We start from the raw sequence: 26,429 nt of genomic DNA on the forward strand, positions 1-26,429 counted from the left end.
TTCAATAGCCAGATCTGAAGAGTGAGAGCCAAACTTTAAAAACTTCATTTACTGCAGAGCAGAATCAAGTTGAAATTCCTAAGTGTTAAGGCTTGATATCTTTATTTCCTTGAGAGATCATTTGATTATTTCAACTGGCTTCTTGGTGTGTCCGATGAGATCATATTTTACTTGCCTTTATGGAAGTGGCTGAGGGATTCAAGGTTATAGCATTCCAAATGAAACCTGGAAAGGAATTCACCAGCTGCTGAATTATAAGATGAGTGATAGGATTTGGGATTGAGGCTACTTTCTATGCCTTAACTTTAAAAAAAAAAATCTCCTTTCCCAAAATGGTTGTAGATTGAGGGTGGCCTAAGTAGGCCCAGGAGGGATGGAGCTGAATGAGATGACATGTAATTTGATGTCTTATTAGACATTATAAATGTTGAAAAAAAAATATTTTGCAGTTTGCAATAAATGTTTAGGGGTTATTCATAGTCCTGGCCTTTGGCTCCCCCCAGGGCCCAGTCTACACAGGTCTTAGGGTCTACGGGCTCAGCTGCTCTGTACTGGCCTTCACATCTACAAGTGCGGCTGGCCACTAGCTGGCCACCCTCTAATCCTCAGTTCTCTGATATCTGTACACCAGGGTTTTTCTGGAAACTAAGACCAGTAAGCTCACCAGCCTCATATTACTGCCATCCTTGGTTACCACCCCAAATTTAAGGGCCCCCTGAGCCAGTTATAAATTTATTGCTTCTCAGCTGCAAACCTACTTTTCATTGTCTGCCCTAAAATGGAGCTGAGTCCTTTAAACATTTCTCCTTTGGAGCAGGTACACTGTTAAGCTTTGTCAATAGAAGTTGTTGGAAGGACATGGAAGGAAAAGGACCTTCTCTTCCTGGTTCTGGTGTTTTCTATCTGCTTATTGCTCCTATGGTATGGCTGCCAAGAGCATATGTGTGTGTGTTTGTGTGTGTGTGTATATATATATATGTATATACAGTGTGTATATATATATATACAGGGTATATATATATACCCTGTATTCTTTAGTGCTATTTTTACTCCATGTGTAGGTCATCTCCTGTTGTAATAAATAACTCTTTATATTAAACTTTTTCTGTTCAAGTTTTGTGGGGTTTGTCTCCAGATTGGACCTTGACTGATCCACTTTTCAATCAAATATCCTCCCCTAGATTCTCATCCCCACACTGCCTCATGCTTCCTCACCACTGACCCAACATCTTGTTTTCTTTTCACCTGGGTCATCCACTCCTCTTTTGGTAACCCTTTCCCTTGGAAAACTGATACCCCTCCCCTATTCTTTAAAATAAAATTCTGCTCCCCTGAGCCTCACGCTATCTAGAAACATTGCTCTCCCCTTTGCTGTCACCCATTCACCCCCTGGTCACTTCTACCCCATGGGTTAGAAACTGGCATCCACCTTCCAGCTTCCTCTCCAGTGCAAATTCCACAGCCGTCGCAGGTGATTTGAACTTACTGTGGATCTCACCCAGCGCTCTAGGCTCACAATTCTTAGACATTGACTCATGTATAGTTTCTCACAACTGATGAAGCAAATTACCACTAGTGGCTTAAACTAGTGGCTTAAAGCAACAAAAATTTATTCTTTTACAGTTCTGGAAGCCAAAGTAAGTCTCATGGGCTAAAGTCAAGATGTCGTCAGGATTGGTTCCTCTGGCAGCTCCAGCAGGGAGTCTCTTCCCTGACATTCTCTAGCTTCTGGAGGCCCCCTGCATTCCTGGGTTTGTCAGCCTTTCCTCACAACACTCCAACTTCTTGCTTTGACATCACATTCCCCTTGACCTTTGTATTGGTCTGGATTCTCCAGAGAAACAGAAGCAATAGGAAAGACATATATGTATAAAGGGATTTAATATAAGGAATAGGCTCACATGCTTATGAAGGCTGAGAAGCCGCACGGTCTGTGTTTGGCAAGCTGGAGACCCAGGACAGCCGACAGTATAGTTGCAGTCTGAGTACAAAGGCCTGAGAACCAGGAGAGCTGATGGTATAATTTTCAGCCCGAGTATGAGCCTGAAGGGAGGAGAAAGTCGATGTCCCGGCTTGAAGACAGGCAGAGAGTGAATTCTCCGTTACTGAGACTTTTGTTCTATTCAGGCCTTCAATGGATTGGGTGAGGCCAGCTCGAATTGGGGAGGGCAATCTGCTTTACTTAGTCTACAGATTCTTATGTTAATCTCATCTAGAAACAGCCTCACAGACACACCCAGAATAATGTTTAACCAAATGGGTTAACTGGGTACTCCATGGCCCAGTCAGGTTGACTAATAAACATGATCTTGACCTATGGCATTAAACATAAAACGCTTCTTGCCTCCCTCTTATGAGGACCCTTGTGATTATATTTAGGGCCTATCGGGTAATCCAGGCTAATTGTCCCTTCTCAAAGTCCTTAATCACATTTCCCCTTGCCTTGTAACATAACACATTCACAGGTTCTGGGGATTAGGATGTGGCTATCTCTTGGGGAGCCATTATTCAGACTATTGCAACTCGAAAGACCTTCTTCTCTTTCATGCTTAAGACCCCAGCTTGAACCTTGCTATTGTTCTCCAGTATTCTACCCTCTGATACAATCTCTCACCATTCCAGATTTCTTAGCTGCTAAATTCCATTGTTTCTGTCATTTGCCCTCATGGAGGTGTTAGCCTGTTGACAGCTTTAAACAATTTTAAAAATAATATATATTTCTTTCTCTATGATTCATTATATACATGTCTTTTGTCAATATATTAAATTCTTTTACTCTCTTGTCCCTCACACATGCTTTGCAAAGAGCTCCAAATCTGTATATTAATATATCAAAGTGGAAGCTCACATGTATAGAGACGAAATTGCAAAGTGGGGTGTGATTCTGAAACATGCAGGACTCTGAAAATGGAAGATGGGGAAATGGTGTTGCTACTCCTAATTCCTGCATCTATGATCATATAAATGGGAGTTAGAAATTAGGAGAGAAGGGAATTTTTCAGGGATTGCTGTTGCTGTTATTGTACTGTGAGTCCCACCTCCGTCAAGGGTCAGGAATGGGGGAACCCTTCATCTAAAGAAGGAGGGCCTTCCATGAGACCAACTTGGCAGTTTGTTATGCATCCTCTGCATTTGGAAAACAGAGTAGACTGGGGTCTGACTCCATCCCGGAAAATACAAAGGTCAAGAAATGGCTACTTTGTTTGATGGCAAAATAAGGGAGTGGTGGCTATGCTGGATGGCCTGCATTTCCCAAATTTTTCAGAACAAAGGGTATGTAGATGTCTGCCATGGAGCAGACATGAGTCATGTTAGAGAGAAAGCCAGTGGCATTGTCTTGGCATCTATCCAGTAGGGCCATCTGGAGGAGGAAGAGACCTCATCAGACAAAAGGCAAAGAAACCATTAGACACGAATTGAGGAAGAAGTAAGCGACTAGTTGGAATAGCATGTTCTTGCTCTCAAGGGAATTGCAGGTGAGAGATCATTAAGGATGGAAATGAAGGACTCGAAGTTGGCGGAGTCACACCAGGATGCTCAGGTCCCAGAGTCACTGCCTGGAGGAAAGCTGTGCAGGGCAGTGCCCACAGCACACTTTGCATGGGTGAGAAATGATCTATTGTGTTTAGCCACTGGGGCTTATTAGTTAACACATCATAGCCTTGTTGCATGTTCCCACAAACAACATACCCATTCTACCTTAGAGGGTTGTGAGAAAAATGGGATGGCGTGTGGAGGGCCTGGTGCGTGTTGGGCCCTCAGCAAGTGTTCGTCTCCCTCCCTCCCTGTGAGCACATGCCAGGGGCCAGCCTGTGTTCTGAGGCGTGTCTGTAGCAGGGAGCTGGCTCTTGTTGCCAGAAAGCCAGTTTAGGTCCTTTGAGCGCCATCTCCTGATTGTTGGTTTGTCTTTCTTATTCTTTCTAATTTGGGTTCCAATTTTGGGATTATGTACAGATGTCAACAGAAAGTAGCACCTTGGTTGATATTGAGCCCTATCTGGATTAAGCCAGTCCCGTCTCGGCCTCACTTCTAGGGTGGTTTTTGTTTGTTTGCTTTCTTGCTTGCTCTTTGGCTAGGAAGAAAGGCACTTGCCTAAAAATATGGGGATGCTACTGTATATCTATGGAGGATTTGTGATTTTTGTTCATTCAACAAGTTTTTATTGTACATCTTCTAGGAACTAAGCAGAAGTTCTGGGGCTAGAACCACAGCAAATAACAATAGAGACATGGTAGTACTTCCATAAAGCTCGGGGCAACCGTAGGGATGACAAAGACAGAAAACCAAGCAGGAGGGACACTGAGCCTAGGCTGGGCAGGGCTCCTAGAAGGACACAATGTCTAAGCTAAGGCCTGAAGCAGTACAGGCAAAGAAGGGAATGCAGGGTGCTGGAGAACAGAGAGGGAGCAGGGGATGGAGCAGGAGATACAGGAGAGGACAATGGAATAACGTTACGTGTGTTTCCATCTTTGTCCAAATAGTTCTGCCTTCCTATTGTTGAACAGGTACGTGGTAATGATAATATGAAAATTCTATACATAGAATTCACTGTCAAAGCATTTCTGAATGAGAACTAGCACATTGATCATGGCACTCATTTATGGGTTATGATATGGTTTGGTTGTGTCCCCACCCAATCTCAAGTTGAATTGTATCTCCCAGAATTCCCACATGTTGTGGGAGGGATCCAGGGGGAGGTAATTAAATCATGGGGTCCGGTCTTTCCTGTGCTATTCTTATGATAGTGAATAAATCTCATGAGATCTGATGGGTTTATCAGGGGTTTCCACTTTTACTTCTTGCTCATTTTCTCTTTCTGCCACCAGGTAAGGAGTGCCTTTCACCTCCTGCCATGATTCTGAGGCCTCCCCAGCTATGTGGAACCGTAAGTCCAATTAAACCTTTTTTTTCGTTCCTGGTTTCAGGTATGTCTTTATCAGCAGCATGAACAGGAACTAATATAGGTTATGAATTAGAAATCAAGATTTGGCTTAAGCATCACCCCTGCTTTGAAACTTTCCTGCACATGTGTGGTCTGGCTATCTAAATGTCACATCAAACCTCCTTCTCCCTTACTGCCTCTCTACTAGAGGGGCTGAAAACCAAATATTCACTTTTCCAACTTCCCTTGCAGCTAAAAGTGGCCATGTAAACTAGATCTGGGCTGTGACCCCTAAGTAAATCTGCAGGGGAGGCTTCTGGAAAAGCAAAATTTCTCTTGTTTTTTTTTTTTTTTAAAGAAGAACACATGAGCTGATCCAGCCCTTTTGCCTTTTCTCCTTTTCTTGCCTTGAATATAAACATGATGGTTGGTGATGCAGCAGCCATCTTGTGACCAAGAAGGAAGGCCAAAAGAATTGCAGAATTGGCCCTAAAATCAATGAAACTCTCACCCACCCCTTTAACCTCTTGTCTCCAGACTTCTGGGTATGTAAAAACAAAACAAAACAAAACAAAACAACAACAACAACAAAATAAAAACCTAAGACCAAATACCATTGATTTTGTTTAAATTGCTCTAGTGAATTGTAGGCGAAATAAGTCCTATTACATCAAACTGGGCAGAATCTGGTAGTCCTTCCTCTTAGTTCCCATCTCACATGTTGCATAGGTCTACGTTCAATTACCATTGAGTATTTGTTATTTTTGCCTGTCTGACTTTCCTGATACTGTGAGTTCGTTGGAGTCAGGGATGACTATGTTATCCACTTTGGTGACCCCAAATCTACTACTATGCCTGGCAATGTTAGCTGCTTACTAATGCTTTGTGAAACTTATTAGTAATACTTAGTGAACAAGTGAATGGCTGACTGAATGTGGTTATGTGGAGGGTGATGTGGGGGAGGAGTCATTAGTGGCAGTGAGAACAATGAAGAGATTTTAGCAGTGAGAATCCAGGGAAGAGGTGATGAGAGCCCAAGCTACAAAAAGCAGGACCATCTCAGGAGAGATAAAGGGATGGGTTCAGGAGTTATTGAGAAGGCAGAAGAGATAGGACCTGGTAGGGGTGAGGGTAAGAGTGAAAGAGAAGAGGGGCTCAAGGATGGCTGGAAGATCCTTAATATGTGGTGGATTTGGGCATGCAGTAGTCCTGTGATCTTGGGCAAACTCTTCAAACATGTTGGTGCCTTTGTCACCTCATCTGAAAAACAAGGATAACAGTAATGTGCACTTCTTAGGTTTGTTGTGGGAAGTAAATGACGTAGTGTGTATAAATTGCTCATATCGGTGCCTGGCACAGAGTAAGTGTTCAGGCTATGTTTTCAGTTACCATCATCATCATCACCGATATTGGGGCAGGATAGCAGGAAAGTGGGGAGACTGTTGAGAAAGGAGGGTGACAGTGAGCAGGAAGGGGCACTCGGGAGGAATGAAGAGGAAGAGGTAGGTTGGTAGCAGTGACTTTAGGATGCTAAACACTTCCTCTCTTTTCCTTGGAAACAAAGATTTCATTTAAAGTGGGACTGCAAGTCATTTAATGAGCTCAAAAGGAATGGGATTAGGGACAGCCTGCTTTTATTCAAGGCTTGTGTCAATGGGTTATGCTGCTTTGATTATTGTTTTAAACATGTCCCAGGAGGCTTGGGGTGAGAAAAGAAGTGTTGAGGATGCTCATTTGTAATGTGAAGAATTGTAAGCTATTCTGGGGCACAGTAGGAGTCTCAAGAGGGTTGTACCTAACAGATTTCTGCAACAATTAATGAAGCCCAACAGCAAGAATATCATAAGAGGCACAGTATGAGGGCCATTAGCCTCAAGGCAGTGGAGGATCCTGCATGATTAGGCAGGAGGAAATGGTAGGGCAGAAACCACACTCAAACTACTGCAGTCGGGGTCCATGTACGAGCTTCCACGGGAACAGTGAGCTACTACTTATGACATGCTTAAGAGGGTCCAGTATTTTACACGTTACTTTCATCCTCTCGATTTCCCTGCAAGAGTGGGCTATTATTATGCCCATTTTAAGAATGAGGAAACCGAGGATTGAATAGATTAAGCAACATTTCCAAGATCCACAAACCCAGAAGAGGTAGGACTAGGATTCAAGTCAGGCCTGGCTACCAAAATGTGGCTATTTCCTTCTCACTGTATCGAGCCGCAGGACACTGACATGCAGGAAATTTTATTTGGTGAATTTTTTTCTCTGTATTACAGGAGGTGTTTTTCAGCTCATACTCAGTCTGGAAGTTTACTTGCCACTGGCAAGAGCAGAGTATAAACACTAAATCACAGGCCGAGGATGGATAAACACTCCATCATTGCTAAATCACAGGCTGAGGATAGAGGGCCCAGCGGGAGACATGGCTGCAATGCAGGGAGGAAAACCTAACACTGCATGTGATGGTTACTTTTTTTTTTTTTTTTTTGAGACGGAGTCTTGCTCAATCGTCCAGGCTGGAGTGCAATGGTGCTATCTCCACGCACTGCAAGCTCCGCCTTCCAGGTTCACGCCATTCTCCTACCTCAGCCTCCCGAGTAGCTGGGACTACAGGCGCCCACCACCACACCCGGCTAATTTTTTGTACTTTTAGTAGAGACAGGGTTTCACCATGTTGGCCAGGATGGTCTCGATCTGACCTCGTGATCCACTCGCCTCCCAAAGTGCTGGGATTACAGGTGTGAGCCACTGCGCCTGGCCGTCATGGTTAATTTCATATGTCAACCTGGTGCCCAGATATTTGGTCAGACATTATTCTGGGTGTTTCTGTGAGGGTACTTTGGGATGAGATTAACATCAAAATCTGTAGACTGAGTAAAGCAGATTGCCTTCCCTGGTGTAGATGGGCCTCATTCAATCAGCTGAAGGCCTGAATAGAACAAATACTCTGACCCTCCCCTCAGTCTTTCTGAAGGAAGTCAGACCCTCCTGCCTGATTTCCTTCAAACTAGGATAGTTGCTTTTTCCTGCCTGCAAGACTTGAACGGAAACTTTGGCTCTTCCTGGGTCTCCAGCTTGCCGACTCTCCCTGCAGACCTTGGGACTTACCAGCTTCCGTAATTGCATGAGCCAATTCCTTATAATAAATCTCTTATAATAGAATCTGTCTACCCTATTGGTTCTATTTCTCTGGGGAACCCTGATGATACATTGCTGTACCTTATGTGTATATGCCAACAAGTGGTGGTAAAGCAAGAAAGTGCCTTTCCCTTCAAAATGGAAACTTTTTATAGAAATATGTGGACTTGGAGCAGATATTAGTTATTCCTTGCATTTAGGGTTACGGACCCTGGTTCAAGGAAAGGAACAAGTCAGGGGGCAAGGCATTGATGAACAGGGCAGTTGACAGATCTTTTGCTCAGGCCCCAGAACTACTCCCAGCAGACTTCTATCACAGCCCCTGTGAATGCTCTGTTGACCACACTGGTGTTTGATGACCAGTCTGGAAGCTCTGCCTCCCTCCTGGCCCCAGGATGAAGACAGATGGGGAAAGGGCACGCGTTGCATGGAACAGAATCTGCAGAAAATGCAAAACCAAAGAAAAGAAAGACATTTCCTTTAGCCATATCTGGCTAAAGTTGTTCAATTCCAGCAAGGAGAATTTGGAAATTAATATGAGTCCACCCCAGTACAGATTATTTATCTTTTATTGTATATAATTATGATCGATAACTGTAATGATAGTAATATAGTAATAACAGTGGTGAGCATGAATTGAATAATTGCAATGTTTCAGCTGCTGTGCTAAGTACTTTCAGGATATCATCTCATTAAATCTTCCACTAAATGAAGTAGATTCCATGATTATCCCATCGTACAGATGAGAAAACTGAGACCCAAAGAGATTCATTGACTTGCCCAAGATCATACAGCTACTAAGTGGCTTAATCAAGGCGTCACCCAGGTAATCTGACACTAGAACCTCTATGCTCTTAACCTCATTCCCTAGAGTGAATGTGGTCATTGTTATCTGGTTCTTTGTGCTGGCTTCACAAAGTTAAAGAACCCTCTTCAGTTCTTGAATAAGGTAGCCCTGAACTGACAACTGCAGTCAAGATTTGGGTGTCCAGACTGGACTGAGGAGGTGCACAGCTTGCCTATTAAATGCTGCCTTAGCCAAGCTTTTCCCAGCCAGGTGAGCCATCTTTTCAGGTGACAGTTCCCACTCACAGTAACATTTGCTGCTGCTTAGGATGTCAGCATTGTAATCAAACCACCTTTAAGTAGACAGCCTTTGGTTCCAAATTCTTGTTCTGTTCCTCAAGCTGTGTAGCCATCAGTGAGTGACCTAAACTTTTACAGCCCCCATCTTTGTACCTGTCCAGCAAAGATTCTAACACCTTCTCATAGATCATTGTGAGGACTATAGGATAAATGTGGGTCAAGCATCTTACACTGCCTGGCACGTAGACGGTACTCAATGAATGTTCATCTCCCAGAGCAAGAGCTGTATCTTCTTGGTCCTGTACACTTCACCCACCATCACCTAAGACTTGGAGACATCGTTTTTTTCAATGTGCATGAGTAGAATCCTTCAATCAGACATTGTTGAGTGCAAATATGGTGGTGCAAATACAATGCTAAGCACAGTGAATTAGGCCTCTGGTTCCCAAGTGTCCCTGGCTCCTGAGGTGGGGTCAGCATGGCAGGTCCCTGGTTTGTTACAGTTTTGTCCGCCCTTGGTGTGGGCTCACAGGGAAGGCTGGAAGCTTTGAAGAAACTGAGACTTGGATGGAGTCTGCTGTGTGCACTTTAGGGACTGGAGTATGAGCTCTCCAAGCTCACTGCAGAGAGGCACGCACGGGCTTGACTGTGTGGGCTGGTATCTCACATCCCAGGGCATGACTTTTGAGAAAGACCTTCCTAGTATGCAGGAAAAAGAATTATAGACTTCTGCCACTTGGAGGTGGCAAGGATGGTGTTTTCTTCAGCAGTAGGAAGGAAGCATCAGGATAAAGAAGTTTCTGTAGTTCCTGAATGCCATTTTACTTTCTCTCCTACTTATTATTTCATAAGGCCTAATGGGATGTGGCAGACTCTTGACTCCTCCATGAAGTGGAGACAGGCCAGCACCTGCAGTGAGGGCTGCCTGGGTGACTTGTGGTTGTGTCAAAAGTGTTTGCTCAAGAATAAGCTGTTTGCTCTTCATCCTGACATCTGCTAAGCCCAGGTGCTGGAGCTATTTTTGGTAGCTGACTTCAGGAATTACTTTTCACTATCCCCAAGCAGATCTCATAAGCCCATAATTGCTGTGAACCTCTGTGTGTGTGTGTGCGTGCACACTTGGGTGCATGTGTGCTTCATAAGCTTGCTCACTGATAATAAGCCAGATTTAGAGTCTTAGAAAGCTCCCTATCTGATTTTCCACACTTTCTTATGACCACTAGTTCCTCTTTAACCACCAGGGGATAAAGTCTTTGAGGAAGAGAATTGTTCTGAGCAATGCCTGGTCTAATGTGCTCTTCTGGTTGCACTTGGCTCTCAGCATTCCTAGGCTGGACAGGCAGACTTTATAGGATCTGAAGGAGCATCTGTAAAGGACATCCTGCAGTTTTGCACTTCTTGTCATGCCAAGGTTCTTCTACTTTAGAAATGAACCCTAAGACAGGTCATAAGCCAGGCCAAGGAGGGAAAAATAACTGGAAAATAAGGAAAATTGAGAAAGAGAAAGTAGGTTTTTTTTTTTTTTTTTTTTTTCCTGAGACAGGGTCTTGCTCTGTCACCCAGGCTGTAGTGCAGTGGTGTGATCATGATTCACTGCAGACTTGAACTCCTGGCCTTAAGCGATCCTCCTGCCTCAGCCTCTCAAAGCACTGGAATTACAGGCACAAACTCCTGCATCTGGTTGAAAGTAGATTTAAGTAAAGTACATGTTTTTCAGTTAGATACAAGGAAGAATTGTCTCCCAGCAGGCTCAGAAATCATAAATGTGGTCCTGAGGAAGTGAAAGGCCACTCCTAAAAGATGCCATTAACAAGCAGCAGCAGCAGCAGCAACAACAACAACAACCACCATGACATTTTAAAAGGTCTTACCTCACACCAGGCACAGTGCTCAAACCAGTACTGAATGATTCATTCAGTGGTTGTTGTATCTCTATGATATATGCAGTCCCAACCCATTTTACACATATGGAAATGGAGGCTCATGGTTTAAGCCACTGGCTTGAAATCACAAAGGGGTGCATGGTGGCACCAGGCTTCATATGTAGGTCTGACTCCAAATCCCTAGGTAGTTTTCTGTCTCGGATTTTGATTAACAGGCTCCAAAGCAATGTCAGTGTGAGATGATTTGGAAGTGGAATCCATATTGTCTAGTTTACAAAGTAGTTATCCAGATACATGAAATTGCCTATGTGAAAGCACTTTGAGGAGCATGCAATACTGTTCAAGTATAAAGAGGCATCATTATCATCATCATCGTCATTGTCATCACCATCATCGCGGTCACTTAATTTCTCCAGCTTTGCCAATAGATTCTTATGGCATTTCACATATCCAATCACTAGGGGGAGGCAATAGACAATGCATATAAGCAAACTTAGTTTTGGAAGGAAAGTGTATTTTTCTTGTAAGTGATGCTCAGAGATTTAAAATAAATAAGCAAAAGTTTGTATTAGGGACTGGCAGCCATTCCTGTCAAGGTTTGATCTTGTGCTTTTGTTGAAGTGTTTCCCTGAGGGTATCTTCATCTATCACAAATACTTATGAATAGTGGGTATTGCCCAACAAAAGCCTAACATCGACTTTTGTTTCATTGTTCCTGCTTCTTGCCTTCTTTCCCCCCTGTGATTCTGCCTGTGATCATTCCTGCTTTCGTTGAGGTGCAGTTTTTCCTTTATTCTCCCCATTCCATTTGACTATGGACCGTGTTTGTTGGTCATCTGAGGCAGAGCCAGTAGGGCATGTTCCCGATCTCTCCTGTCCCTTAATGGTGCTGCCCTGGGGTACCTTTGGCTTCCATGGAATCTCTTCCTCAGTCTGGGGGTTCCTGAGGTGACCTTCTTGGCTCTCATATGCAGACCATTCTGACTCTTTCTACATCATTCTCATCCACACTTTTCTTACTGTGGCAATGTTGACTTCTCTTTCCATCCTTCTGGAATTCCACATCTGCCTTCATTTCCTTTCTGCTAGGTGGAGAGGATGTTGGGCTAGGGGTTCAGGTCCTGTGAGTACTACTTACTAGCTAGTTGGCCTTGAGACACAGGAGGACCCCACTGAGCCTTTGTTTCAGGGATAATTATAACTTCCATGTCTACTTCCCAGGCAAAGGACTATTTATTTTGTAGCCTAAATTAATCGGCCTAGGCTGTTCATGTAGAGTTATCTAAATAGTCCATCTTCTTTTCTGTTTCGAATATTTCTGTGGGTCAGTCCCAAGGTTCTCATGAAGATGCCCTCTCTGGTAGTGTCTGCACTGTTCCACCAGGTGCAAGTGATCTGCCAGCCAAACTGGATTCTGCTGTGGCTTCCCTGGAAACCAAAGCTATATGGGGTTGTGTCTTAGCTCATTAGGGCTGCTATAACTAATTACCATAGAGTAGATGGTTTATAAACAACAGAAGCGTATTTCTCACAGCTCGGAGGTCTAGAAGTCTGAGGTCAGGGTGCAGCATGGCCAGGTTCTGGCAAGGCCAGGCCCTCTCCTGGGTTGCAGGCTGCTCACTTCTCTTTGGGTCTTCACATGGGAGGAAGAGAGCAAGAGTGAGAGCGAGGACGAGAGGGACAACTCTCTGGATCCCTTTTATAAGGGCATTCATCCCATTCATGAGGGCCCCACCCATATGACCTATTTACCACCCAAAGGCCCCACCTCCTAATACCATCACATTGGGGATTAGGATTTCAGTGTATGAATTTTAGGGACACAAACATTCATTCCATAACAAGCTGTGTTGCCAAGGGGAAGTGCAGCTGTCTCCCCTGCGTGTTGCCTTCTGCTAGAAGGGTCCCAAAGCAGTGTTGCTTGAACCTCCATGAGCTAGAGTTCCCATTCCTCTCAGTTACCTCTCTCGCACCTACAGGGCTGGCTGGAGATGGATTCTGTAGTACCCCCCATTCTTTCATTTTTAATAACTTCTATTCTCCTTTAACAACCAAGGACCAATCCATTGTGCTCAACTGCCTCTTTCCTTAGGATGAGTCCTACCTCCCTTCACCCTTCTGAAAGTAGACTATTTGCCAGGCATGTCTTAATACTTTAAAGTCTATCAGGTGAAAAATCTTGAGTTCTTCCCAGGAGACTTTCCATGTATGTTTCCTGTTGTCAGGCCTGTCCCTGTGGCTCCTGAGTATATCTAAGTCCCGGTGGTGGACAACAGAGAGCTCTGGCTGAAGACAAGAGCTCTGTTTTAGTTAAAAAGAGTTTCATTGTCATCAGAACTATCCTTCTCTTGTCTTGTCCTTTGTGGCTCTTCTTCCTTCTTAAGGATTTCAACCTTGATTTCTTTCTTTCATTTTAAATACCACCATAAGGTGTTTAAAACTGAAGGTGTGTCAAAATGACACAGGATTTGCTTCAAGGGGCTCCCCTGGACAAATTTCGGATAACCTGAGAAACAAAATTAGTAATAACAGTTATGAGTAATAACTCATTGCATTAAAAAAGAACCTATCCATCTATATTTATACTAAATAAAAGGGGAGGGGAGAAGGGAAAACCTTTCTTTGTAGAAGAGTGCCGATTAATAAATACAAATGATAGAATTACAAAAGCACCATTTTCAACCACCATGGTGATTGAAATAATTATTATTGTAATATTATTACAATTATTTTTATTAATTTTTATATTATTTGATTACATAGTAATAATCCAGGCAAGAATTATTAATGGTTTCTAAAACCATTGGCTGAAACATTGTTGGGGAAGAGGATGTTCACAGTCTCAAAGTATCATCCCATAGATTACTTACTAATTACAAAGGGAAAAGGGAACTTTTATGGTGGAGAAATTTGGCAGATACCACTATAACTAAGTGATCAAACTTAACATCAATAATAGACAAATCATCACTATGGCCTCTGGTGTGACACATGAGGACACAACACCACCTGCATAGAATTCCTGCCAAAAATGTTGAATTTGAATCTAATCAAGAAGAACCAACCAAATCAACCCAAATTGAAGGACATTCTGCAAAGCAACTGGCCTGGATTCTTCAAACAGTCAGTGTCATAAAAGACAAAAAGTCTGGGAATTATCCCAGATTAAAAGAAACTAACAAGATATTCAACTAACTGCAATGTGTAATTGATGATTGGATTTTGGATACTGGAGGAAAATTGGACTCTAAAGAATATTATTAGCACAAGTAAGAAAATTTAAATGTAGACTACAATAGTATTACATCAATGTTAAAAATTGTAATTTGGTTAATATAGAAAAAGTTAAAATTAAATTTAATATTCATTATTTATGCATGTGTGTCTCAAACAATCTCTGTGTTGTTTTAAAAAATCTCTATCTTATGGGCTGCCATATCTTATGGGCTGATCCTTACTCACTCCTTCTCTAGTCTTCCCTCTCAATTTTCTTTCCTTTACTTTTCTGTTAGAGGGAACTAACACAGAAATAAGGGAACATAACCAAGAAATGGCCGTTTGAAGGGTACCATTATTAACTGGTGTTTCCCTTTGGGACAATTGTGGTATAGACAAAGCCTTTCATGGCCAGAGCCACTTCTGTTTTTGTTGGACAAGTGCTTGCATGACACTAGCTTGAGTTATTTTTACTTCCTTTGGGCTCTGATGGTTGACTTATTTGAAAAGCACAGAATTTCCTTTCTTTGCTCTTTCTGGCTCTGTATCCAGGGCAGGAGCTTGAAATCAGGGAGGCTCCATAAAAGGGTCGTGTGGATTCTGTAGCTCCTTGGGTTAGACCATGGGCAGTGAAGCTGGCAGTTCCTTGCCAAGAAGAGAAAAGCTGTTGTTTCAAAAAAAAAATTATTACTATTGTTTATTATTATCTGAGTTCCAGCAGTCAAAATGCCTGAATGAAGATAAGGTTGATTTCATAAGCAATAGAATTAAAAAGAATGAATAATTATGTAAGGACAGCCTTTCTTGCCAAATACAAATCTTTTTCCCGGCTTTGGAGGCATTTCCTTGGTTTTGCTTTTTGAGTTAGGGGAGGAGATAAATTGACTTTGATGTCAGGAGTGTTTTAGAGAAAGGATCACACTGTCAGAGCCAAGCCCCTGGTTGGGGGGATGATGATAGAGACCCAGAGAGGTCTGGGTGATCCTTGAGCATAGTAACTTGCACTTCCCTGCCCATGGTGCAGCCCAAGGAGACCACATACTTCTTAGAGCTCTTCATAGGCAGCCTGGCCCCACAGAGGTGGAGAAGTCACACATGACTGGGCAACAGCCAGAGGGCTCTGAAGTTAGCCTCATGGAATCCTGATACGCCATCTTAATGCAAAGAGAATATCCAAAGGTCCTTATGCCTCCTGAAAGGGCAGGGTGGAGCTGAGAGAGGACCACACTGGCGATGGGGAAGACACAGTGCTTGGACATTTATTTAAACTTGGCAAGATGAAATTCACTACCATCAGCAAAATGAGGGCTCACATTCAGAAATTAAAATTAATTTCTGATTTATATAAAGCTAAATACTTTTATTTAAATATTTTTATGTAACTAAATTTGCTATTATTTAAAATTAGATAATAACAATAAAATTTCTGATTTATATAAAATTAATATCCTGGTTTGACAGTCAGAGGTTGTGAAATTTGAATGGCTATGCTTATTTTGTTGTGTTTAGCTGGAGCCTAAATGAATGAGAAGGCACTATTCTGGTGTTACCCATAGCAGACAGTATCTGAGTTTTGTTGGCTTGTTTTGGTTTGGATTACATGACTTCTCAGGACTATAAGACTGACTATTTCAGCCCATTTCTCCTGGTTCACCTGGGATTCCTGAGAGATAAAGACGGCTATTGGTGGCTTGTGATGGGTCCTCCCCCTTTTCAGGCCTCATTACTCATCCTCAGTCTGCACCCAGTGGCCTGAGCTGTGAGAAGATGGGTGCTATGGTTTGAATGTGTCCCCTGAAGTTCATGTGTTGGAAACTTAATCCTCAACACAACAGTGTTGACAGGTGGGACCTTTAATGGATGAATGTTGTTATTGTGGGAGTAGGTTTGCTATAAAAGCAGGTTTGGCCCTCTCTTTTGTCTCTCTTGCCATATGATATCTTCCACCACGTTATGACCCAGCAAGAAGGCCTCACTAGATGCCATCCCCTCGGTCCTGGACTTTCCAGCCTCTAGAACCATGAGCCACATAAATTTCTGTTCATTGTAATTTGCTCAGTCTGTAGCATTCTGTTATAGTAGCAAAAGATGAACCAAGACAATGGGGATGGCTGTAAAGGCCCTGGGGGCAAAGGAACATGAGGGTGCCCACAGGAGAAGCTTATCCTCAGCACCTAAGAAGTAGGAGGCTCTCTTCTACCCTAGATGGCAGGGGTACCTGCTGCACATTTTCTTTCAGCCAGGCAAAGACTACCTTACTTTCCTGGCAGGCAGGGATGCAGAGCTGCAGTGAGCATGGAGCATGGTAAGAGGCATCATCCGCAGATGCGAGCTCCCCTCCTCTTCCCTATCCCCTCTCACTGGCAGTTATATAATCTCTCTTTACAGTATGCAAGGCCGCACTGGGAGGCTGCCAGCTGTGGGTGCCCTTTGGTAGTTGTAAGGGAATCACACAGGCGAGTATGACCTTTGGAAATACAAGGAGGTTACTCGGGAGTCTGTAGCTTTAGGATTCTTGGGGAGACTGCAATTCAATCTGTATCCTGTGGCTTTGAGTTTTAAATCTCAACTAATAAACTGTCCACTACATGAAAGACTCTCTGCTCCAGGAAACAGAATGCACCGTTTTGGGGTGGAGAGCGTAGGGCGGGGTGCCTCCTTCATCTCCAGAACAGTGTTGTCTGTTACTAAATGGCTTAGGACAGCAATGAGGTGGGGAGCTGGTCTTTGGCAGTTTTGGCGGTCTGATGAGTGGTTTAACTATTGTCAAAGACTCTTATTCCCTCTCCTCCTCAGTCTTCCACTGCTCTCAGTGCTCCAGGCAGTGACAGCTGGATCCTGCCTTGGCTGTGCTTGCCTTTTAATGGAGGTGTAGCTTTCTTTAGACACACACAAAGCAAGGGTCAGCTCCCAGCCCTCCAGGAATCTGGCCCTGTGGTGAGGGGCCTGCTCTCCAGGCACCTACCCTACAAGGATTGTCGGGTTCAGGGCACAGATTAGCAGCCAGTTCCTTTATCCAGAAAAATGGGAGTGACCTGGGGCTGGAGGAAAGCATGATGGGAAACAAGATAAAAGGACACACACACGATAATGAAAATAAAACAGTACAGGAAATCAGGAGAATAAATGAATTTGTGAATGATGAGGGCTAATGCAGTTGCACTTTACCTCCCAACTTTTTGGCAGCTACGACAAAAAATGAAGTATAATAATGGGAAAGAGAATTTCTATTAATAATGATGGCTAAGATTTTCTGCCTTCTAGGTACCAGGCACTGTTTAGGCACTTTACCGAGATTGTCTCGTTTTATTCTCAGAAGAGGTCTGTGAGGAGGTACTAGTTTAATGCCTATTTTACATATGAAGAAACAGAGAGGAAGGTTATGTAACTGGTAAGTGGTGGACCGAGTTACAACATTACTGTGTCTGACTCCAAAGCCCAACCTCAAACTCTCAACCTATGCTGTATACACTGCCTCAGCATATGGAAAATGGGATGCATAGCTCTTTCTGTCTTCATCATCAAATCAAAATCTAGATAGGGATCCCCCACTGGCCCAATGGGCCAACCCTGATTTTACCCAGTCACTACTGTGTCTGTAGACAGAGAACAGAAAGCTTGTCTCAGGGAGCAGGTGCAACGAGGCAATGGGAGTCGTTGCCATTCCAGAAGGTCACTTAGAGGCAGAGGGGCAGGGAGACCTTGCTTCATTTCAGGCTTCCTAAACTTTAGATTTTTGCCTATTCCAGTGATGAATTCAGAAGCGAGGACAGCTATGTTGAAAACTAGGCATGAGGAGAAACAATTTTTTTTTGAGACAGTCTCACTCTGTCACCCAGACTAGAGTGCAGTGGCACGATCTTGGCTCGCTGCAACCTCTGCCTCCCAGGTTCAAGCGATTCTCCTGCCTCAACCTCCCGAGTAGCTGGGATTACAAGCATGCACCACTACACCCAGCTAATTTTTGTATTTTTAGTAGAGATGGGGTTTCTCCATGTTGGCCAGGCTGGTCTCAAACTCCTGGCCTCAAGTGATTGGCCCACCTCAGCCTCCCAAAGTGCTGGGATTACAGGCATCAGCCACTGTGCCTGGCCAAAACAATTTCCTTTAGTTAAGTATCATGTCATTTCACCTGACACATCTCAGGTGCCCTCATTCTCTTGGCCTTACCTGTGTTCCATACTCAGGGCTTGCTCCATCTCAGCTGCTGCAGTGACACGGGCTCTGGCAAGGCTCTGATGTGGGGCTGAGGCCCAGAGTCTTTCTGCCTCCTCCCTGCGGCACTGCTGGACGTGAATGAGCATCATGCCACAAGGTGTGCCATCTGTCTCCCCTGGGGGCAATAGGTCTTTTGATTTAACTCCGAAATTCAAAGTGTGACTGTGGGTCACATTCTACCAATGAGAATAAAGTTAGGTAAATAAATTCCCTGTCCATTCTTCTCTTTGATGGACATTTTTTCTCTATATAGTTTGGCCAGAAATGTCCTGTGTGGTCAAGAAGACACGTTGGGGATTGAATGCATCTCTTGAAACTTGTTGAGGAGCAGTGGACAGCATTTACTCTCCATCCTTCCCTGACTTGCTTTCCTTTTTCCTCAGGTGCAATGCCCTGGCACTGTACTTTCTAAAGCATTAGCCCTTAATCCTTGTCTCAGGACATGTTTTCAAGGAATTCAGGCTGAGAGTGCTCTAACACAGGTTTTAGAGTAAAAAGTGAAATTTCTTCTGAACTTTTCCTCTAGATTACTGTCCTGTCCCATTCAGTTGTAAGGGAAGATGACTTTGGTTCATGGATTAGGCTGTCCAAGAAGCAAAGAGCCCTGTGGCTCTGATGTGAGAGGTATATACTTTGCTTGGGGGTCTGATCTCTCAACCTCAAACGATCGATGTTACGCTATATATATATATATATATATATATATATATATATATATATACACATATACATATATATGTTTTTTTTTTTTGAGATGGAGTCTCGCTCTGTTGCCCAGGCTGGAGTGCGGTGGCGCGATCTCAGCTCACTGCAAGCTCTGCCTCCCGGGTTCACGCTATTCTCCTGCCTCAGCCTCCCAAGTAGCTGGGACTACAGGCGCCTGCCATCACGCCCAGCTAATTTTTTGTATTTTTAGTAGAGATGGGGTTTCACCATGTTAGCCAGGATGGTCTAGATCTCCTGACCTCATGATCCGCCCGCCTCGGCCTCCCAAAGTGCTGGGATTACAGGCGTGAGCCACCGCGCCCGGCCACACTATATATATTTTAAGCACCAGTTTGTTGTTTACCAGACGAACATGAGAACAGCGCAGACCCACTTCCCTCCAGATGTCCAAGTGGCCGTGTATGTTTCAGGGACAACCAAGATGAAAACAGACTGACACATTTGGAGTCAAAGACTGCTCAATGGGTTCTTTTGGGACAGAGGTATATCCAGTCTCTCCATGGTAAGTTTGATTGGGATGAACTGTCCATTTCCTTGCTGCTTACCTGGTCCTGCCTTAACGGCCCCATCTCTTCTCTTTTGTCTGTGCCCTCTGCCTTCACACACAATTGTACTGAGATGATCCAAATTCCTCTGGCTGAGCCTTGTGTCTCTCCTTCCTAAAAAGCTAAGTGGTGGTTCAGCCACGGAGGACTGAAAATCTGTTGTGAATTGGTGGTATTAGAAAGTTGCAGCCACAACTGTCCATTTTAACCACTTAGAATGCCTTCCCTTGCTCTGATGTCACTGCCAAATTCCTGTGGGACTCTTCACAGATGAATTCCAGATAGCTGAGCATCTTTTTGACAAACAGAAAAATAAGAACTGGGACATTTTTCCCCACTGGGTTAAGAAAATGCTGCAAGTGAGATGTCCTGGTTTCCTATGACAACGCCCCCTCCTTTAGCCAGTCACTTTAGCTAGTCACATCTGTTGGCCCCTGGCTATAGAGAAGTCACAGTGAGGAACTGTGTGGTTGCTGGAGGCTTGTTTTACATACCTGTTTCTATGGGTTCTCACTCAACAGTGACACAACCAAAGATTTCATGAACTAATGGATCCCTGAAAACCCAATTTAAATTTCTAGGGTTTATGAAATGTTCCTAAGTGGTTCTGTAGCTATTACAGTGAAAATACCAGAGCGAAGCCACCCTAGAGCAAAGCTGTTGAACCTCCATTCCAAGCCTAATTGTGAGAGGCTGCTTTGGTAATATCAGTATGAAAGAAGTTGCTTTATGTGTGGGAGAGAAAGGATCAGTCCATGACTTCAGAGTGCCCTAGGCTGGGTCAGATTGGAGGTAGGATGGAAAACGGTCTTTGAGGATCAGAGAAAGCAACCCAGCAGAACCCACGCCACTCCGTGCACAACCCACACAGCTCTGTCCTTTTTCCACTTCAAAATCTTCCGGCAGACAGCACAGAGGCACAGCATGGAAACTGTGCCCCCCAAACCAAGATTGGAACTTCCCCTGGAGTCCCTGTTTAGAGGAAAAGTCACTGAAACAGACTCTCCTGGGGGTCTTCAAAGAAGTCCCATTTGGGTGTATGGTATTTTGGGACTATGGTCTCAGAAGCAGTGGCTATCCAGGCCCCATTGTGAAAGGAGCACAGTATTACAAAATGTTTAGGGGTAATGAGAGGTGGAAGACTGGTAAAGGCAGGCAGGAGGCACCTCTGGGTGTGTGAAGTTGAAGCATTAGTTTTCACATGGAAGGGCTGCTCTGGTCCAGGAGCTGGAAGAAGACAGAGTTCTGAGCCCCCATTGCCGAAGCCTGGGATTTCTTTCTCCACTCACCATCAACTCCAATCCCATTCCCCATTCTGGCTTGTGAGACTCCCTACCTTCTCTGGTCCCCAGGAGCAGAAGAGATTTGGGGGCCTCATGGACAGAAGGATCCTCACACCGGGGCTGCTTCTAGGATCATCACGACCCGTTAGATCCCGGAGTCTGGATTCTTCTGGGAAGAGCTTTCCACTTCCCCATTTTCAGCGCCAATTTGTTGTTTACTGGACAAACTTCAGAATAGCACAGGCCCCTTTCCTTTCAGATGTCCAAGCAGCCACATATGTAGCAGGGACCATCAGGCATTTGGAGTACAAGACCTTTTACTAAATGAGTTCTTTTGGGATCACAGATGGATAAACAGATATATGTTCTCAGAGTTTTCTTGTTCATATCTTTGGTGCTAGGGTGTCTGAGTGCTCTTTTGTTGAGAGCTGCATACAGAATTCACTACAGATTACTCAGGCCGGGGTCTAGTTTCTCTCTCTCGGTAGATTCAGCAGGACCATGAGTTGACAGGTCACCATAGCCCTTCAAAAAGCAGACACGGCCTCTACTCAGCTAATTTTGTCTCCCAACTTCTCTTTGGTCTGTGTGAACCTTTTAATAGCTGGGCCAGACCATTCCTATGGAGACGGTTGAGTAAATTCCCATGGAGCAAGGTAATATGATAGCATTTCCTTGGTGGTGTATTTCTACCATTTTTTCTACTTCTTGTTTTGCTCATCTCTCTTCTCCTTCCCCTCATGTTTTTTTTTTTTTTTTTTTTTTTTGGTTAATAGAGTAAGGGCCCTGTAAGGCTGTTGAGACACCCCCAGAGTTGCTGGTTCTTCCTGGAGTGTTGAATTAATATTCAGTGTCGAGAAAGAAAAATACCTTACTCTGGAAACTCAGGACATTTCCTTCCTTCCTCCCTTCCTTCCTCCCTTCCTCCCTTCCTTCCTTCCCTCCCTCCCTCCTTTCTTTCTTTCTTTCTTTCTCTTTCTTTCTTTCTTTCTTTCTTTCTTTCTTTCTTTCTTTCTTTCTTTCTTTCTTTCTTTCTTTCTTTCCTTCCTTCTTTCCTTCTTTCTTTCTTTCTCTTTCTTTCTCTCTTTCTTTCTTTTTTTCTTTCTTTCTTTCTTTCTCTCTCTCTCTCTTTCTTCCTTCCTTCCTTTCTCTCTCTCTCTCTCTCTTTCTTTCTTTCTTTCTTTTAGATGGAGTCTTGCTCTGTTGCCCAGGCTGGAGTGCAGTGGAGTGATCTCAGCTCGCTACAACGTCTGCCTCCTGGGTTCAAGCAATTCTGTCTCAGCCTCCCTGAGGGGTAGCTGGAACTACAGGTGCATGCCACCATGCCTGGCTAATTTTTGTATTTTTAGTAGAGATGCGGTTTCACCATGTTGGTCAGGCTGGTCTCAAACTCCTGACCTCAGGTGATCCACCCGCCTCGGCCTCCCAAAGTGCTGGGATTACAGGCGTGAGCCACCGTGCCCAGCCAGGACATTTCTATACACAAAGTTGCTTCTCTGTGCTGAGGCACACTAAATACAAATCTTACTTTTCTGACAAACTGGAGACCTTCTAGAACAACGATTTCCAAATTTTTTAAAGAATCAAACTCCTCCTCAAGTGATGTATTAGACAAATTGCACAGCAGCCCTGGCTGTGGAGTGGGATAGATGCTCCACCCTTTTGGGCTTCTTTCCCATTCCCTCCCTTGGCAGCCATCCATGCACCCCTCCATTGAGCTGTGACTCTGCAGAACAGGGAGAAACTATGCTGGTGGAAAGTGTGAGCTGGTATGTCTATGTATTTATTGACAAGATCATGATACTGCTAAAGACTATATATGTTGCTGGTTTGACAAAAGCATGTTTGTATATTTACAGCACAGGTGAGCTATGGCCTCTATATGGAGCCATTTGACAGATATAGTTCCTGCCTAGAGGGAAGTAACAACTTAGGTCCTGTAACAGGCACACAGATATGTGTACAGTGGTGGGTGCTGGATATCTACGTTTCCAGGTCATTTCCACCATGACCTAGCCCAGAAAAACATGAAGATGTGAGGAAGGCTTCTTGGGAGCCACAAGTCTGCTTAGGGGCCAAACAGGAGAGATCCTTCCATCATTTTTGAATCAAGGTTCCTTGACAGTAAAAAAGCCATAGGGTTCCCCTCAGGGTTTCCTTAATCCTATTTTGGTTCAGTGAAGCTCATCTATTCCAGTTGACTTGCAGGTCATTGATAACAAATTGATGATTTGGTGACTGTTACATAACTGTTACGATTATGAGTTTTGATTGACCTCTGCCTCCCCCACAAGTTCTCAGCACCCATGTTTCCTATCCTCATTGCTGGCGAGTACCATGAACCATTCACTACTTGTGCTTGGGGTGAGTCTTTCTCAACAAGCACAGCCTAGGAAGCAAGAACAGCAGGTGGAAGTGTGTGCTCTGAAGGCTGTTGACTGACAAGGCCTGGTAGGTGATATTAACCTACCCTGGCCAGCTGCTGTTACCTCTGCAGCCCGCAATCAGCAATAGTGACCATTCTCTGTGATCACAGAAATTGTTCGTTGCAGTCCATTTTGTCATGTGAAAGAAAAAATGGGCTTCGTCTCATAAATGACATCCCATTAAATTCCAAGTATTTCTGAGAACTCAGGAAGAGGAACAAAGTTTTGTTCGTTCATGACTGAATAATTGCTAATTGGTTATTCATTTTAAAACACACAGAGAATTACATTTAATGCTGTTGTCTTCATCTGGAGAGAGATTTGTTTTGTTTGATACAGCATAAGCTGTGACATCTTGGGGAAGTGCCAATGACTTGGTCCTACCTGAAATTCACAGATTTGAAATTTTACAATTTCCTTTAGGTGAGAAATCAAATAATAGGTACTAAATTACCTTTCTAATTTATTGGTCCCACAACATTGCAAAAGTACCTCTCAGGCCTGATGGAGCTCTCCTATTCCATCCACGGGGACTTTTTTCTCTCCCTGGAGATGGGCAGGAGTTCCTTCTCTTTCCTCCACCCTAAGACACTTCCTTAAAACACTCTGTTCCATAAACTGTCTTTCTTGGTTTATTAAAAAAAAAAAATCGGTGGTACAATGAGTTTCAATATGCAGAATCTGGCATGCATAGCTTGTGTTAAAGGGCTGACACAGTTGAAGTAATGAATTTCATTTATGAAAGGAATGCAGTTGACTACTAATGGTTTGAGTTTTCTTCAATTAGTGATGATGAATTTCCCATTCACTCATTCAGTAAATATCAGTTGATCATATTCTCTATGTTCCAATATTACCCTATCCTTCTGATCTTTCTTTACCTGCTCAAGAACTTTCCTGCTGTTTAATTATCTGGTGCTAGGGAGATGGTGAGTGTAATCATGGATGAGAATAAAACAATATGAATGAAACTCTGGTTCTTAGCACAGTCCTTTAACCTATAGAGCAATCGTATTAGCCATCATTTCCTTTTTCTGGTAAGTGAGATTTCAAAATAATAACTGTACATTACAGCCATCCTGAGTAGTCTAAGAACATGGGCTCCAAAATACAATATCCTGCGCTTGAATCCTAACTCTGCCACTTACTGTACAGGAGACCCTGGGCAAGACACTTCACCTCAGGGTGTCTCAGTTCTCTCACCTGCGAAATGGGATAATAATGTAACTCACCTCTTAGGGTTAGTGTGAGGATTAAATGAGATAATCCTAAAAGTTCATAAAATAGGAAGTGGCACAGGGTAAATTCTCAGTAAATGTTAGCCATAATTATAATTGTAATCATTTTTTGATCTCTTTAATTTTTCTTAGTTATCATGGAAAATACAGTTGTGAAGAGTGATCATTGCATATAAATAATGACAATAACCTTTGGACTTACCTGATTCTTGTCTAAAAGCTTGCTGTGAAAGATGCTGTCCTGGGGCATAGTATACTGTTCTTCCTTCTCTTCCACATGCACGAAAGGAAGGGCATAGCAATGAGATGGTAGATTACAGTAGAAGTCAGGAGACAAAAAGTTTGGTGTTATACCTTCTTGATTATGGAACAACTCTGGGCGAATTCTTCAGTCACTTGCAGGTCACCTTTTCCCATGTACAAAATTAAACTGTCAGAAACTACAGTTTGTGGCAGTGAGAGCCTTGAGACATGTATGTATCATGGCTTATTATATATTTTCAAGAATTTTGTGTATAATGTGGTGCAAGTGAGCAAAAGCACACATCCTTGTGAGCCCACTGGGTTCCATGGAAGTCTTTTCTTTTAACATGTTAAAAAAAAAACCCAAATACTGTCATTTATTGAGCCTCTAGTATGTGGTTCTGTATATTTATTATCTCATTTATCCTTCAGGGCTATTTTATGACTAACTTGTATTATTCTCATTTTTCAGATAAGGAATCTGAGCCTCCAAGAGTTGTAGTGACATGTTCAAGCCACGTGGTTAGTGAGAAGCAGAGAAAGGACCTAAGGTCAGAGCAATCTTAAGCAGGTCCTCTGTGGTCATTATTAGCGTGGTTTGCTTCCAGGCCAGACCATTTCCTTGCTGATGCAAGATTCTCCAGAGCTCTCCTTTTCCCCTGGGAAGTGGTGATTGGCTGCTCCATCAGCCTGTGTCCTTGAGTGACTGTGCTAGGCAGAATGCCCTGCCAGCCTGAGAGGGACCTGTGGTGTAGAACATGAAATAAACCTTTGTGGTTTTCAGTTATTGAGATTTGGGGGTTCTTTGTTACTGCAGCATAACCTGGCAGTTCTTAAACACAAAATCTTAATGATCTGTACACAGGTTGAATACTTGGTGCCTATTTCAAACATTTTTGGAATAGGAAGGAAAACCCAGAATCCAGGAAAGCAAAGTTTTGAATTCTAAATTCTCGTGCCTTTATTGACAGTTTGGTAAAACAAGCAAACAAACAAAAACACACATTTAAAAAAAAACAAAAACAAAAATTAGTCTTAAGGAGTTGTCTTTCAACATGCAAATAATCGTAAGAATCGTTGTCTTAGTTTTCACATCTTATCAGAGACTCTTCACCTTCATTTCTCTTGGTACTGTATCTATGTGGCCTGAGGAGGAATCATGGCTATAACGTGGTTTCTGCCTGTGCAAGCAGATTGAATTTATTTCTGTCTGAGCCCATCCCTATCTGTCATCCAATTATCATCAATAAATATTTAAATGTCAGGCCAGCAGCCCCAGAAGGGAGCCCTGGGTATTAGGCCTTTGCGAGTCCCAGCTGATCGTTATTAATTCAATGAATGTAGTTGTAAATTGGCTAAGAATACACAATGGAAGCGATTACAAGTGCTCTTGTCAGTGTGGGCTCATTCCATTGAAAGATGGTTCAGATTTGCTTTTGCCTCATTCCAAGGAAATATGAGATGCAATTTGCTTCAAACTAAATGCTTGCTTAGTTTCTTGCCCAAATATTAAACAAGAATAAGGCAGGTTGGAAGGGCCGTCTCTGG

The 26,429-nt window shown here is 43.4% G+C and overlaps 1 protein-coding gene across 14 annotated transcripts in view; it reads left to right on the forward strand.

The window, feature by feature from the left end:
• The window catches only part of KTN1 (kinectin 1), a 140,343-nt gene extending 114,681 nt beyond the window's left edge, over positions 1 to 25,662 (forward strand). For all 14 annotated transcript variants that reach the window (XM_054530136.2, XM_054530142.2, XM_063715860.1 and 11 more), the window contains 2 exons: positions 4,827 to 4,885; positions 25,354 to 25,662. In XM_054530136.2, coding sequence (XP_054386111.2) covers positions 4,827 to 4,885; positions 25,354 to 25,383 — 89 coding nt within the window. In that variant the 3' untranslated portion in view covers positions 25,384 to 25,662. The remainder of the gene's footprint in view (positions 1 to 4,826; positions 4,886 to 25,353) is intronic.
• Positions 25,663 to 26,429: the final 767 nt, after the last annotated feature.

The sequence above is a fragment of the Pongo abelii genome, chromosome 15, assembly GCF_028885655.2.
Source record: "Pongo abelii isolate AG06213 chromosome 15, NHGRI_mPonAbe1-v2.0_pri, whole genome shotgun sequence".
NCBI classification, from domain to species: domain Eukaryota; kingdom Metazoa; phylum Chordata; class Mammalia; order Primates; family Hominidae; genus Pongo; species Pongo abelii.